We start from the raw sequence: 17,045 nt of genomic DNA, 5'->3' as shown, positions 1-17,045 counted from the left end.
TAAATCCCCTGTGTTCCTGTGGTGTAGGTGTCAGCTCTATGTCAGCATGGTTTGGTTTCAGCTTGGTTTTTAGGTCTGGTTTCAGTACTGCCTCAGTTTCACACTGCTGAGCCTGTAGGATGTGCCTCTGCCACTCCTGCTGTGGTGGTATCTGTCTGCTTCCTCCCCATGGAGTCTGAGTCTGTCATCTTTACAACACCCATTCTTAGCTTGAATGGTAGAATTTGAAATGTAGATAATTGTAAAATACTTTTGTTCTTATTTTTTTCTAGTCAGTTTCCTTATAGTGTATTTTGTGTGACAGTCTGTGCCAGTTTTAAAGTCTTAACTTGTACTGAGGAGTTTTCCAGTGGTTTGCCAAATTTTCATTTGCCTTTAAATTGAGTTTGCTATGATAGAGCTGAGATGACTGTTTAAAAGTAAGGGTCTGTTTTCTCTCCCGTTGAAGTACGAAGGAATATAAAATATCACTGAATTTTTTTGTTTATTTGTATCAAGATTTAATTACTTTCTTCATTGCCTCTTAGAGGTACCTGTGAAACTTGTCTGCCTTTTCATCTTAAATGACAAAAAACCTACTGTGTTAAAGCTCCTCATAATTTAAATTTCCCTGTCCTGTTTTCTTTACAGCCATTCCTCATTTGCTTCCAATAATTATGAAAAACCCTTTTTTCTTATCTCTTTAGTTCATGAAGTGCTTAACAAGTAGCTTTTCATTGCTTTGGCAGCTAACTGATGAAACAAGTTTTACCTTTTAACTGTTCCATCTAAGTTGATACCAGAAGCCTCCTCTGAAAATTGGACTGCAAAATTTTGCCATCATTGACAGGTCAGGGAGTGCAACCAGCTTGTCAAAATTATTGACATAGGCTGTGTTGTAACAGTTGTTCCACTGCACTGTTTTCCTCTGTCTGCCTCTACCTGCTTTCCTCTCCTGAGCAGATTCATAAGAAGCCTTGACAGAGGCTGCATGTCCCGTCTTTGCTTGCACTGATGGAAACTCTTGACTCATTATGGAGCTTTTACAGAATCTTTTTGTTGTCATTTCTTGAAGGACCTGAGGCTTTCTGCATGGTCTGTCTGCTATGCCAAAAGCATTGGGCTAATTTCAGCCAAACTTGAAAAAGTCTTCAGGCTTATTTTCTTAAAAAAAAAAGAAAAAAAGAAAAAAAGAAAAAAGTGGATGGATGGGTGAAGGAAACCCAACTGAGTGCTCCCCACTGCACAGCAGCAGGCAGAATGAACCTTGCATTATGCTCCAGCTGGTCAGGTATTTTGGAGGAGAGCATGCACAAGGAGACAAAAAACAGAAGACTGTATTTTCCTTCCTTTAGATTAATAATAACAGAGCAGAGAGCTGAGCTCTTCTCAGAAGTTGGCACAACTCCTCCCTTTAGATGAAAAAAAACAACCACAAGCATTTACTTTTGACCAGGCTTCAGTGGAGCAAGTACAGGAAGAGTATAAAGAAGAAAAGATTACAGATGCACAGTGGACGATTCAAAATTTCATCAACACATGAAAAAATCATTCCCAGCACAGAGATTTTAGGTAAGATTACTCATACATGCTAAAGGATGAGGAACAGCAGACAATTTTTTTTTTTGGTATGTTTGTTTCCCCTACGAAACATGAGCAATACATGAGCCACTGCTCCATGCTGCTGTGTATCTCCTTAGCAGAAATCAGTTTCTACTGTTGGATATCCTTTCAGCAGAGAGGCAGGTGCATCCCCTGAGTTGCAGGTGAATTTACTGGATGAGCCAGTCCCTTTCTATCCCATGTTCACAGCCTGGTGGTTTCAAGCTATGTAGCACATACCAACAAAAATCCAGTTACAGTGAGGCAACTTGGTATTACCATGATGGTTGCTGGCAGCCTCCTGAATGCTACACTGTAGAACTGACTTCTACAGGTGAGATTTTTTTTCCCCTTAACCAAGTACTATTGTGTTTGCACACTTATATTACATTGAAAGGTGCAGGGACTTGGCTGCATGGGACAAAGATGCTGTTGATTAACAGCTCAAAAATATGGAGCAGTGTAAGTAGAACAATGTGGACTCGTGACTGCTCGTGCTAAGAAAAAAAACAGCTCTGCTCTAGTGTCCAATTTACTTTCTCAGCATAGTCAGTGGTTTCTGGCAAACAAAAGAAACAAAAAAGTCATCTACTTTCTAGAAAACATTATTTCTGATTCTCCACATACTTTTCATTCTTTGAAGTATTACAGAACAATATTTCATTCACTAGTTTTTTCACACAAAACAGTCCACATGCAGTTTCTCCTTTATAGGGAGCACTAATACCTGTACTAATAGGTACTGTAGAGCAGGCAATGGCAGTTCTACCAGTACAACAGAAATGCAAGAACTCATAGAAATGGTAAGAAAGTAATTCCCAGTGTGTGAGAGGAAGCAGAAGATGAATACTGAAAACTGCTTTTGTTATTTTGTGTGGTTTTTTCCCTCAGTGCAAAATCAAGTTATCAGTGCAAGAACTTCAGATATTTATTGGTAGTGTTGTTTTTTTTTAAATACAGCTAATGTTTTTTGTGGGACCAAACTAAACCTTTTCCTTGATTCCTTGAGCCAATGTGTGGCAGTGCTGAGTGGCTATTCTGGTGTTGGAAAGTGACTAGGCAGTGAGGAGCAGGTTCAACCCAGCAAGTGTGTCAGTACAAATTGTGGAAGTACCATTAAGATGTGTATCAGATGTTTGCTACATAAACATATTTATTTTAAAAATAAAATTCAGCTTTCCTTTTATTTGGCCTCCGTTTCAGAAAGACTCATGTACTAAACTAAGCCAAAATGAAGGAACCTTCCTGAGCAGTGTGGATTCTGGCACTCAGCCTGTTCCTAAAAGGTGGTTTTTAGAAAGCTAAAATCTTATGAAGCTGCAGTGTGCTCAGGAACAGGGCAGATGAACTACAGGCACTTAGAAAGCAAGACTTAGAAATTAGTTATGGACTATTATAATCGTGGCATTGCATTATTGTAAAACCTGCCCTGTAGATTTCCACTTTCCCCTTCACTTCCTTCCTGACTCTTTTGGACTCCATCTTGCTTAAAGCCACATTAAAAGGTAAAAAAAGCCAAAAGAATCACATTATTATTTAACTTTGTAGGTAGACTGTGATTCTAGTGTAATTTGACTACAGAGTTGTTTGCATACTCAACCTAGGTAAGTTCAGCATGCAGGTAGTAGTACACTTTAAAGGTTTTTTTAGGCTTCTGCCAATGTGACTGTATGTAGGGTTCTTTGTTCCAACTTCCTGTCAGTACTGGCATCATATGTTCTTTTGCTATTGCTCTACAGCATCTGTGGGCAAGGAAATAAAATCTAGTATGTCAAGAGACTTTTATGCACACTAAGATGTGCAAACGTAAGAGTGGTTTTGGCTCTCCTGAAACATTTTCAGAAATCTAGGTAGGTTTTTTGCTTCATTTTTTTTTTTCCCCCCCTCTGCCTTACCCAAAATGTAGAAAACCTAAGAGACGAAGCTGGGACAGCCAAAGCTGAAGTAGCAGTATCGGGCATGTTTCACACATAAAGTCTGTATAACAAGCAGCAACAGATAAAGAGATGGGAAGTGTTCTGCCTTACACAGCTGGGTGTGCCACGTGAGAACAGTCCCTCTAGAACACCAGTCTGCTAAAGCAGAGATGCTTGCAAGCACTGCTGGCTTGCATGGTCTGAACACAAGTCTGCTTCTAATGTTACAAGGATGTTTCAGTTTGACAAGCACAGGACTAACTAAGCCAGTTAGGATCCAATTATAACCTTCTAATTGCAAAAGAACAGTAAGTGTAATTTTCTTATTTTAGCAAGTCCAGTGGTAGAATTAAACAAAAGGGGAAACTTTGAAAGCAAAAGCGGGTTGTTTTTTTCCCAGTGATTGGAAAATAGCCACGGGCCATTTGAAGAATAAACTAGCAGCCTGATATAGAGGTGGTGTGCTGACTGATTGGTGGACTGTCTCCAGTCCACCATTGCACCTGAGCAATGGGTTATACTGGACCAGAGCCTGACTACAGCTGCCTGTGCTGTGCCTTAGCCTCTTGTTATATGGACTCCAGCACAGGCACTCTGCCAGCAGCAGGTAACTCCAAGGAAGCTCCCTCCTGTAAATACCACTTACCCCTGCAGCAGAATCAAGCCACAAGGAGAGCCTGGTGAGATGGGGCAGGGACGAACCTGTCTGCTCTGAGTGGTTGCTACACACACCTACTGCCAGAACATGGGGCATTGTGACTCTTGGAGGCAGGGTGTATACCATACTGCAACAGAGGTTAACTCTCATGTAACCCTTGCATTTCCAAATCTCAGACAAATTCGATATAAGTTAGATGTTAAATGCAAACATACTGAGTAATACATATGTACAATTTATTTAAAATACTTTTAAACATACATATAAAAAATCCCTCACTATTTATACAGTCTAAGTTCTAGCAACATATACAAATACTGAGCAACTACAATACATGCTGAGGTAAGAACATACATTCTGGGAGAATACTCAGGACAAATAAGATTGAAATACATTTTATATCCATATGTCTTCACAAGTAAGAGAGACCCATTAAATGTACCTCTGCTTGTATTGTGCACATGAGAATGCTAATCTTAAGTGTGTCATGGAACTTACATTTGGGAATCAACGTTTAACAGGCTGTAGCATACATTTCAAGCCCAACCCTTACATACTCAAACCTTTCTTTGCCCTAGCAGATAACATTTTCAAAGTTGAAAGCAGGAAGCAAAGCTCAGGGCAAATTTATTTCAGAAAAAAGAACTTGAATTCTTAAAACCAACAGTCAACAGCTCATGCTGCTTAGATAATAAAACTGCATTATGGTTGCTTAAAAAAATTAAACCACTGTAGAGAAACCATTTAATTTTTACACCATCTTAGCCTACAGTCTATCCACAGTTCTACCATAGCTGGCCTACAGTAAAAATAAAATCCAAGAGTATAAAGTTTACTTACTTGAACGCATAAATTTATTTTTATGGTAGATTAATTTTTCTAAACCTAAACTGGTACAGTTTGAGAATGTATAGATTTAGGTATGTCACATCTTGGTAGAAACAAATCATATCCTGTCCCTTTCAAATAAAATCAGCTCAGATAATTTCAAAGTCATAGCTGCTGCTGACTGTTTAAGCAAAACTACAAAGACTGCTGGCTAGCCTTATTAAGCAGAAAAAGTTGCAATAACATAAAAAATACAACTATAGGCGAGAATTTCTTTTTCATGAATGGGTCATATAACACCCTTACTTACATTCACATTTAGACTTAAGACACCCAATTCTAACCAGGCCACAAGTAATTTTGGACGACCTAGTTTATATATAGCCCCTGTGCAAATAAATCTTCAAGTGATAAGTTAGCTGTCATACTGGTATAAAGACATGGTGGCAGCTGTTTGAACAGGATTTTCATTTTTTATTTGGATGTTCACCTGGTTTAAGGACCCTGGTGTCAGAAACATATTTCCTTTGAGTAATAAATGTCTCTCACGGACTCAGATGATTTAATGAGAGACTATACAGAACCTACAGGAGCTGCCAAGGACATTTACAAGGACAAAGGGAGCCTGTTGATGGACAGGGAGTGAGGCAGGAAACAGCAACATTGTTGCATTGCTGCAACTCAATTGGCTGGCTACACCGCACCAGAACTAAAATTGCTAATAAAGGATCAAAAAGAAACACCAATCAGGGATTTAGGTTCATCTTCAGGAGAAGTATATGGACTGCTGCTGCAGCCCCCTGCCTGTCGCCCACTGAAGCTGCAGTGCCTTTTGCTTTCTACCTTTTCATGCTTGCCTGGAGAAGAAGGAAGAAGGAGCTGATCAGAGCTACACAAGAAGAGCGAGGAGCGGGTGAAGACCGGATGTGTGGTGTGAAGGACCAGACCTTTCCTCACACAAATATAATGTGCCCTTTAGGTCAGCAGTCATAATTGGCTTAAAGATGGCTGCTCCACCTGGCACTTTAAATCCTCTCCTGCCTGCCTCCTCTGCCATAAAACAACTCAGAGGTAGCTAGCTGCTAGACAGGGGAAGTGGTGGGAAAAATTCCCCACCTGATTGGCTGAGAAGCCCAGAAACAAGAGACTGGCCAATCGGGAACAAAGGAGATCCATAAAGACACTGCGTGCGTGCTGCTTTGGGCGCGCTTTCTGGACGGACACTGAAGCTGCTGCTGCTTGCTTTTGGGGGTCGACCTGCTCCTTGGGGATGCCTACCTGCCTGCCTGAGGTCCCCGCTCCTGTTTCCCTGCTTGCTTGCTAGTCCCGGCTCCCGGTTCACCCGCAGTCCCTGCAGTCCGGGCTAGTCCCTGCAGTACTGACTCGTCCCAGCTCCCTGCAGACCCAGCTCATCCCACCTCACCTGCGGCACTTTGCAGTCCCGGCTCCTGGCTTGCCCGTGGTCCTGCTTACCCACGGAACCTGCCTGCGGTCCTGCCTGCTGCCAACCACCTGCAGTGAGACTTCTTCCTGCCACCCATGGGTTCTAAGACCGGGTTGCAGGAGAAGGCATCTGCACCTAATATATAAATACCTAGACCATCTCAGAAACAAAGTAAGGGATTGTATTTTGGGTATCATTACTCTCCCTCAGGTGTTCCTGCCTCACCTCCACACAAACTGCGACCATATACAGGACAGGTGTCGGGCATATCCCTCCTTCCTCTTCCCCTCTTAGATAATAATAATAAATCTGGGTGTGTAAATGATAAGGTGTATCTATATATAAGTATTAGGGCATATATGAGTGTTTGGTATTTGGTGTTTTAAAGACATTTCACAGCTCCTATGTCTTTTGATTACCCTCTTTGAGCCTCCTGCTTCAAATTGTTTTATTTTTCCCCTCAATAAACTGTGTGTTCGTAAATTCTAATTGGGGGTTGGCTGCTGTTATTGGAGACACTAGTGAGCATCAAACAAGTGCCTCACCCTAAAAGTCAGTGCCGAAGTTCACTGCTCCTCTGTGAGAGGCGAGCGCTGCGTGCGGACCTCTTGGCAGATCCCAGTAAGTTAAAATCATTCCAGAAAGGAAATACAATAGGTCATAGATCGCGACATGCGGCTCTCCCCAAGACTTGATATTTGGGGGCTCAGTCGCCAATTGAGACCTCTGAGTGGAGAATGACTACTGAGCTAAATCACTTTGAGCTGAAATCGTAAGACCTAAGGCAGGGGCAGTGGATAGACAAGAGCCCAGTCCTGGCCTAAATCCTAAAGGAGCAAATCCCTAAAGCCACCACCAGTTGCAAAGCCCCACTGCCGCTAGCTCCTCAACTCGGCCACTACACGCTGCAACTCCAAAGTGCCTTAGCACACCACAGGGCCTACAAATCTCAGCAGCCTTAAATCACTGGGGCGCCCTCAAACCAGGACATCACTCTCAAGTTGAGAAAGTGTTCCCAAAATCGCCGCAGCACTGTGAAAGATTTGTAAGGACTGTATTTGTATAAGCCTCTCACGCTTTTTCTTCCTTACACTATCTCACCCCGGGAAAATTTAACCAGCCCTCTCACAAAGCGACTACCCAATCTGGGACCAGCAATGGGCATAATACTCCTTATTCCTCCTCTATCCGGTTCTGTAACATTTCTAACCTTAGCATGCTCCTCTTTCTGGGCAATACCTTTGCTAGGAGCGTGTTGGTCAAACCCAAGGCACATATCGTTATTCCTTTAATTCCCAATTTTAGTCATTCTGTACATCCTCGTCTCCCCTTAAATAAACCGAGTTAATTCGTTAAGCTTAATTTGGCTCCACTGTTAATTGGGAAGGCATTCATGTGTGGCTTAGAGATCTATACACCTGAGGTCCCTGGTGCATTGGTTAGCACACTGGTCCCAATCTGGGACGAATCCATGTGCACCACTTGGTAAATTGTTTCGACTGCCTGACCGGCAGGCCGGTCAGGTGGCCGAAACTGGTGTCAGAAAATCCTGATCGTTCGGGAGCGCGTGTCCAACCACATCAGCCTGCCTACCCTAGTGTATGACCCACACAGATCATGACACCTGGGCAATAAACAAGGCTGATGTGAGTTACATCACAGACACAAACAGTAACCACGGAAGTCCATAAAACTGGGCTAATGTGTAGGTAGGGGGTTTCACATGTATAAATTAATTCAGCATCCTCCCAACAGTGCTGTTACAATAAAAATAAAGCATTTTTATTGTGGGTTTTTTTTCTGTAGTACTTAGGTTAAAAAAGCTGTGCTTTGTTTCTAACAAGATAAAAAAATGGCAAATATGACATCCAAATTGTTTTCATTTCATGATCACCTAGCTAAAACTACTCTACCTTATCTCATACTGAAGACTGACTGCCATGTTTTCATAGTAGAGAACACTGGAACATTCAAAGGATACAAGTTCCATTCAGTGCTTCTGAAATGGATACTCTTTGGAACAGTACTGGTTCTCTTGCAAAGGTTTTGGAATCTTTTATAGTTCTAATACTAACAATCATAAGAAAAGCCCTACGGCTGAAATTTTTCAGTTGTGCTAAAACGTACCACATGTGCTAAATACATGTATAACAAACTGTGCACCATTACAGTATGTGTGTGCTTCCTTAAGCACTCACAACAATTATATATACATCTTTGTATAAGCTCACATCTTAACACACCACAACAGATACTCTGGAGGGCAAGTGGGGACAGGGGGACAGGGAGAACCCTTCTGAATTCAGTCATCTTGAACACCTGGATGCTTCTTGCACATTGAATTGACCAACAGGGAAGTCTGAATTCAAGGCAGACTATAGTCAGAGTAGCTTTGACTTTGAAGGCAAAAACATAAAAGCAGTTGCCATGTAGTTTGCATGTATGACTTAGTCATAGTCTGTGCCTCCTGGATGCCAAGGAAGGAACGTGACTGAGTGGCTGAAGGAGCTGAGGCAGAAAACAGACTGTACAGACAGCACATCTAATTTTGGAAGCCTACGAAAAATGGTAGGAACCTTCTGAGGAACATACAGCTGATATAATCCTGTGAACAAAAGCTGAAATAACGGAATTTAGAGCCAAAACTTTTATGCCATGAAGGTAATGAGATTTTTGCCATCAGTCCTGATAACAGTCTTTAAAGGCCAAAGTTGTGCAGGCATTTTATAAGGTAAAATTAATTTTAATATCTATAATGCTTATAGACCTTAGAAAGTTAGGAGCTTTGGGTTTTGGGGTGGATTTCCCCCTATCCCCCCAAAATAGTACCATTAGGAAGAAATTATTGTCTTTTGTCCTTTAAACTGTTTCTCCCAATTTATCTTCACATCTATGAGTTACTGAAGCTAATCTTGAAGAGTTCTTCTCTAATGTCTGACAAACAATTGCACAGTAGTAATAAAAAAGTCCATGGTTTTGCAGGAGACAAGCTGTAATTACATATACAGATTAAGGAAACCAGAATTACTGGCTTCCCAGACCTCCAATACCACATCTTTTGGTTCAACACTGTATTGTTTAAGACTAACAATATCAAAACAATGCAATTAAAAATGAAACTGTCAGTTTTATGGAACTGGCTTTTTAAAAACAAGCCATCATTCTACCTTACTTGGGAGCTGACTTGGTTCATCCTTACTCCCAGTGGAATGGGCCACACTCTGTGGTACCTGGTACACCATTTCATCGGCGGCACCTGGCCCCGGCTGCCCCTTTGGTGTATCGTACAGTGCCTGTGCCGATGATGTGCTGTCTGTCCTAGATAAGAGTTTATTGTAAGTTCCCACCAGTGGTGGGGCTTGATTCCCTGCAGCTTTGAAGGTGGAAATGGAAGGAACGCCAAGAGGTGTGCTAGGATGGCTGGACATGTCCATGATGATTGGAGTTGCATATTCTGGTCCAGTTATAGGTAGTGGTTCAGCATAAGCATGGTACACTTCTTGTATGGGTGAATTGTAAGGGTCCAAATCGGCATAACTTGCTTCTTTTCCTTCCTCTGGTTTAAAGGTTGATCTCTGATGAAGCGTCCCGACAATTCCACCTACGAGAGGCTGAGCGTACTCTGCCGCAGGCCGCAACAAAACAAAAGAAAGCACACTCAATGGAAATTCTTTTGACAACTGACACCACATTAAATGAAACAGACAACTGGCTTAATCTAGGATAGTAATTTCTGTGACACTGTTGGCATATCTCTGTCTGCCAGTGCCAATTGCTTTGGAAAAAAAGTAATTTCCACTCACTAGGCTTAAACCTATTAGGATGGCCACAACAGCCCTATTTCTCAGGTTTATACTTCTTCCCTTGTGAACTGCAATTTCCCATGCTGTAAATCTTTGTCAAAGTTTTTTGAAACATTCATCCCTGCAAAATTAGAACTGAATTAAATGATCCTGCCTGGCTTTGAGTAAAAAGTGGTCGTTGGGACATAGGGTTTGTCCTCTGAGGTGGGAAGCCTGCATGCAGTCAGCTCACATGGTTTAGTTCAACAGATAGTCTGCATTACAAAAGCTGGAGGTGAGAAACCTGGTTAGCTGGGTAAAAACAACAGACAAGCAGCCAAAATCAGAAAGGTACTGTGCTGTTCCATGTGCTGTGAGGCCATAATTCCTGCATATCTGCATATTCCTGCCATTAGCATGAAAGCACGGTACCAACGGCAGTCATCTTCCTATAATGACTGGCTCACCAGGGAAAGGAAACGTGCTGACATCAGTAACTCCTTTTCTAGATCAAAAGAACGATTTAATTCATAGTCAGGGTAGGGAACCAAGTGCTACATTTCATTTGTGCATAAAGATAATGGAGTGAAATAATTTCCAGCATTTGAAAACAATCAGAAAAATGCTTCAACCCTTTGTGGGATTTAACAAGTACAAGTAAAGAAACGTCTAATTACTGCATTAACTTGGGAAACTGTCTCTCCACAGCACATCAAGTCAAATAATACATCCTTTTATGGTACTCCAAGAACAGTCTTGAAAAAGCCTGCAGTTTAAGAAATGTACTTAACAGCACAACAATTCATTTCTCCTCTCTTCACCAAAACAAACAGGAAATAATTAAATGTAATCAACATGGCCCACAAAAACAGTAAAGTGTACCTGCAGACTCTGTTTGCAGCATTGTTGGAACTTCTCTTGGTCTCAGGTGACTAATTTCATTGCTGCTGTACCGTACGGGAGTTTCTTCATGTTCTGCTGACTTGGTTGGGAGAAACTGTTTCATTCCTTTCCACCATCCTTCACATGGATTTTAAAAAAAAACAACAAACAACAAAAACACAACACTCCAAAGACTGCGTATGTAATATGTTTTTACACCACAGCTTGTATTTTGTAGCAGCAGGTGAACAATCATCAGTATTTGTGTGATCCTAAGGGTTACAAGATACTTTTTAACATTTTCTGGCAGGCTGAATTCAGTGGTGACAACATCACTGTCACCCAATCAAAGTGCTCCCTGGCAAACACCTGCCAGAAAATGTTAAGAAGTATCTTGTAACCTCAGGGTCACGCAAATACTGGTAATTGTGCTTATGCACATTCAGGGATAGATTCACGGGACTGCAGCAGTGCTGAGGCTACCCATCAGGTTAATAAACTCATAAAATATAACACAGAAAACACTAAAAAGTCAGCCCTTATTCCAATTTGTAAATCAAGTATTTACATAAAATTTTAGACAATCTCAGTGGTCATGAACATTTTCTTGAGAGAAGGCAGGGAGTAGGTTGGTTTTGTTAGTTTTCCTCCCCATCCCTCCCCCTAACAGCCATTGTAGCTTTGTTGTCCATTCACATACTTCATTCCAGCTGCAAGAGACCATCCTGTAGGTAAAGCCTGAGAAATAGATTTGAAACCACAGAACACTGTTGAACAAAATCTAAGGTAGCCTGTGGGAGGGGACAGACAGAGGTTCCACAGAGAAGTGAAGCAACATTATTTTGATGTTGTCTTTTGCAAAATTTCCTTTTAAAACAGACCTACAGCCTGAACACTTAAATTAAAACAGGAAAAAAATCTGGCATGTCCAACACTGCAATTTAAATACATGATATTTTGAGTCAAATATTTTAAGACAATAATGCTGTGAACTACTGGAAACAGACATGTCATAAATAAAAACAAGGTCATTAAAAGGCCTCTTGTCTAAAGGACAAGGCCTACTTAAAACTGCCAGTGAGCAGAGGAAAGAAGCACAGTCATACAGGCAGTACCAACCCAGCTGCTGCTGCAGCCCTTCATGCTGCAGCATAAACATTTTCAGGATGCTTGCCAGGTGCTGATTGGTGGAATTGTCTGAGCCCAAGTTTATGGGCCACAGGAGAGCAGGATTAGTTGTGACTAATCCGCCATGCTTACTAGGGCATTGAAGAAAGATAAAACTTCACAGACCTTACACACTTAAGATGAAAGATTTTTCTCAGGACAAGAAAAGTACAAAATATATCTTTATCAAATGTATAAAGACATTCCTCATAAATTATTCGTCCCCTCATGTTGTACAATTAGGAGGTCCTATACTTTGTTTACTAAAAAAAATCTGAAGCTGCAAGCTCTAGCAGAAGACAAGGCACTTTCCATGAAAAAATTCAGAGGGAAAAAAAAAAATGCAGTTAAGTCTGTGCAGAAAAGAAACTCAGTGTTCACTATGCCCACATCAGTTGGCATTAGAGAAGCTTCTGCTAGTGGAAATGGTCTGTTAGTGCAATCCGAAATATCTATCAAACAAAAAATGCTAAATGAAGGATTTCATAAAACCATTTTGTTACCTGCACGATCCCAGTAAGGTAGATCATAAGTGCCCTCAGTTTTTTTCTTACTGTGAAAAAAAGAAAAGGGGAGTATTTAGCTAGTCTGTGTATCAGAAGATGCATTCATTTAAGCTCAGCAACTATCACGTTAGCTGTAACTGGTCCTCAAATTTCAAGTATAAGCACCAGTAACCTGGCTTGTGATCACCAGTCTGCTGCTACTGGAGAAACCAGTTTTCAGTAAAAGCAGTTGTAATGAAAATAGTTACAAAGAGCTGTTTTCACTGTCTTTGCTAATCAAGTGAATGCTTTCTCACAAAGAATACAAATAATCTTGCCCTAAGTGTGGACCATGTCATTCCCACAGTGATACATGCAGCATTTCATTCCCACACACCAGGCTAACAATCATTTAAAACACATTCATTAATCTAGTCATTTACCGGTTTCTCCAATGCCACGCACAAACTAAGATAAGAATCAGAGTAGTGAAGACCATCACCAGCACTGGAACCAGAACTGCTGCCAATGCCACATCTGAAAGCCATTAAATTAAGTGGTGTCAGACAGAAGAGCTTCTCATATATCAGTTTTTAATTTGCAAATTAGTTGTGTAAAGCACATAGGTTCTATGAATAGCGTTTATCACACCAGACTCCCCAGCTAAGCTACCCTGCTGGATGCTCCCACAGTATCAATGCCAATTAACACCTAGCTCTTCTACATGTATGCACAACTGGTATTTTTGCAAGGTTTTCCATCAAAATCAACAGACTTGTTTTAATGTAAGTAAGATTTTCCTGTTAGAACAATGTAATTATAACTAACAAGGAAAATCAAAGAGCCCAGAAATATGCAACCACTTAATTTTGAAGTAAATACCACAGGACCTTAATAGTTAATCACAATCAGCCTCTGCTAGGTCTGCCTGTGCCATGAGACCATCCTGGCCTCTGCCATCCAAAGGACACTTCACCAGTGCCTTTGTCTGCAGTGATCTTGCTCCCTTTTCTGACAACTATCTTTGACAAACAAAATGATGATGCCAGATGATGATTTTCGAATTTCATGCCAACATGACTGCTACATCAAAAGTGTTTTTCCCAAGAAATGATTGAATTAAGTAACAAAGCAGTTGTATCTGATCCATTTTGAAGGGAAGTCCAGTTTGCAATGTCTCCTCTGACAAAATCTGTTCAGTAATTAAAAGCTGAACTCAGTTCAAACAAGTTTTGAAAGACAGAACTAATATACATATGGCTTGGTAGACTTCTTTTTCCTACATGCAGCATGCAGCTCAACATTTTTATCGTATGTATATTTAATAACTGGTAAATATTAAATGAAAATACTGATAATTTGTTGTAATATATTAAGTGTTGAGACAATTTAAATTCAGAAAGCACACTTAATATAGGCCAAAGTTCTGAAAGGAGTTTCCAAACATATCTACTGGTTAACTGTAGATACCTTTGGTTACACTTGGAGTCATTGTGGTGTTTTTTATTTCAGGTGTGAAAGTTGTTTTATCTGTCTGCAGCAAAGTCTTCACTGAATGAATGAAGTCATCGCTGAAGTCATCACTCTTATCGTCATTCTTGTTCTGAGGTGGTGGTGTCATGGTGATCTTAGGAGCACGGCCTTTAGAAGAAAAGAATTTATAAGAAAAGCTTTTCTAACCAAAAGGTTTCCATGTTTCATTTTCAGGAGAAAACATCTGGAACACTTTGCTCTAATGCTTTTGTTCATGTTATATAATGAGGAAAACCCCATTAATCAGAAACATAGAAAGCAAGTGACTGGTATATTTTCAAACACTTATTTTCTAAATTACCTTGTTTATGCCTAAACTAGGTATTTTCCAGGCTAAGTGTAATAATTATGGAAGAAGTTCAGAAATAACAGTTACAAAAGGGTTGTGCTCCTAAGAAGTACTATTTTCTCATTGAAAAGAAACCAAGGTAATCTTTGCCAAATTATTTCACTGACTGACTTGCACAGTTGAAAGGTTTTCAGTTGCCTTACCTATACTAAACTGACATCCTAGCAATTCTACTTTCATTGCAATTTTCTGGTGCCATTTTAAGGGATTAATCCTAAAAAAACGTGCAATAATAGGTGGAATGAAATTATTGCGAACTTCCTTGTACAACTCAGTGTTCCCTTGAAATACCTAGAAAAGAAAAAAAAAAAGACAAACATTATATTATACACATGCAATTAAGTTACTACAACCAATCATAATGCTTCATTTAGGAAAAGTAAGCAGTGCAGAATCCTGAAAATTCACTCCAGAAGGGTGCTGCTGTGTGTATACCTCCAGTCACTTGGGTCTATTAAGTATATAATTAAAGAAAGGTGTGTGTGTGTGTACATGTATACACACAACTATGTACTTCAGAATAACGGTACCGTGCAATATTCTTCTGATGCTCCTCAGACTGTGCCTGCTGTTAAAAACATCTCACGTTTATAGCACTGAACAATTCTAACTCGGTCCTTTTTGGTATTTCACACTGACTCTGCAAGTACAGCAAGCAGCGGTGCCAATATGAAAGCAGCAATGAAGCCGTGCTTTCACACAGCCTAGCAGTGTAAACGTGGCCTGTCCTGTGAATAGGTACGGCATTTATTCAAAAGCATGAAGGGACACAGCCAAGTGCATAACCACAGCGTCCTCTAGCAGTTCCTGCCTACACGGGCTGAACCAGAAGCAAAACTGAAGGGTTAGGGTTCAGAAGGTGAGCACTCTCTCTTCAGTCTCTCACAGAGCCACACGGGAGAGAAGAGAAGGGCACAGACTTTGCATCAAGTATGAGCTGAAGCTCGTCCTTCACTGCTGGTCCTTGCACACTAAGAACTCATGAACATTTGACAATACAGAACGGGGTTGCCTGGTTGAAATTTAAAACCAGTCAGCAGATAGTCACTGCGCAATGCAGTGTAAGCACACTGACAAACTTAAGCCAATACAGGTTTTGCACTGAGCTACTCAAAACCATACACAAACCAGGCCCAGTACTCGAGCCCAGCAAGCCGTTCTCTTCTCTAGGGGGACGGTTCTGGTATCATGCCTTTGGGCAGGATGTGAATCGTCTCCCCATGTTAGTGCACAGCAGATGGGCTTTGGATCTGCAAACACAGCTCCTGGGTGCTACTGCAGCATGTCACCATGGAAGGGAAGTTTGTTTTTAAAGCACTTGATATAGATATTGCAAATCGTGTTGGACACTATGCAGAACAGAATTACAGCACTTGCCTGAAAAATAATTGCTATAGCAAGTTTTTAACTCACTCACACCATCTGGTAAACAATAAAGCATCTTGCCACTCTTAAGAGCACACACTGTATTGTGTAACAGCTGATGTGTCTGCATTAAATGGAGCTGTCATTAAGCTTTGCCACACTTTTGATCAATGCAGATTGCTGGAGTTTCAACCTTGACACACAAGATACAGATTTTTGTATTGCACTCCTATGTCTAAGTTTTTGTAACAAAATGACTACCATATCTCTATACGTTTGAAAGAAAACAATTATTCCAGGAAACTAACCATTCAAAAGCCAAAAAAAAAGAATGCCCAAACAACCCCAGGGACCTTTAACGGACTCACACTTGGGCTCCCAGACATAAATAATGTGCCTCAACCTCTCAGGAGACACACAAACCCTGTTACTGTTATTTGTGCATAATAATTTTGGTTTGTCCTTACAGGGGCATTAATTGTCTTCATGTTTGAAAGCACTGACTGATCAAAAAGACGTGTAAGTCAATTTCGCTAGGCATTGAAAAACAAATCACACAGTAATTTAAATGCAGTATTTTATGTTTGAGTATATTGGTTTCTTCTACATCATAAATGAGTAACCACCATTTTCATTTTTATGTATCCAAGTAACACAATCAAAACTAACTGCTAACCCATTCATGATACTAAAAATCTAGGCAGGCAACACAAGGCATTTGCCTTGAAAGTGTATAGCCTCTGTTCCTCCCCAGTTTACTGCAGTGCATATTTACAAGCACATAGCTCTCAGTGATACTTGTCCTGCTCTGAATTCAAGCTTATTGCTTTTAAATATACTTACTAGCAATGAACAAAGACAGATTAAACATGGGGAAACATCAATTATGTTGTTTTGGAAATAAGTAACACAAAGCAGTCACAGTTTATGTATCCAAATATTCACAATCTAGTAAGACATGGCATGAACTGGGTTTCATTTTACAGCCACTTTTTCTGTGATCTAGGGCAATTTTTTTAATATTTTTTTTTTTCCTTAAACGGACAGGCTTGTAG

At 40.5% G+C, this 17,045-nt stretch overlaps 1 protein-coding gene across 1 annotated transcript in view; it reads right to left on the bottom strand.

Moving 5' to 3' along the window:
- Nucleotides 1-4,367: 4,367 nt before the first annotated feature.
- DCBLD2 (discoidin, CUB and LCCL domain containing 2) overlaps nucleotides 4,368-17,045 on the bottom strand; it is a 48,714-nt gene continuing 36,036 nt past the window's right edge. Inside the window, exons 10-15 of the mRNA XM_051631083.1 lie at nucleotides 14,769-14,916; nucleotides 14,214-14,384; nucleotides 13,187-13,280; nucleotides 12,762-12,811; nucleotides 11,092-11,229; nucleotides 4,368-10,049 (exon numbers count right to left, since the gene is read on the bottom strand). Of these exons, the coding sequence (XP_051487043.1) occupies nucleotides 9,586-10,049; nucleotides 11,092-11,229; nucleotides 12,762-12,811; nucleotides 13,187-13,280; nucleotides 14,214-14,384; nucleotides 14,769-14,916 (1,065 nt within the window). The 3' untranslated portion in view covers nucleotides 4,368-9,585. The remainder of the gene's footprint in view (nucleotides 10,050-11,091; nucleotides 11,230-12,761; nucleotides 12,812-13,186; nucleotides 13,281-14,213; nucleotides 14,385-14,768; nucleotides 14,917-17,045) is intronic.

The sequence above is a fragment of the Apus apus genome, chromosome 1 (genome assembly GCF_020740795.1).
Source record: "Apus apus isolate bApuApu2 chromosome 1, bApuApu2.pri.cur, whole genome shotgun sequence".
NCBI classification, from domain to species: domain Eukaryota; kingdom Metazoa; phylum Chordata; class Aves; order Apodiformes; family Apodidae; genus Apus; species Apus apus.
The sequence above is the reverse complement of the archived record's forward strand: the minus strand, read 5'-3'. Positions and strand labels throughout refer to the sequence as shown.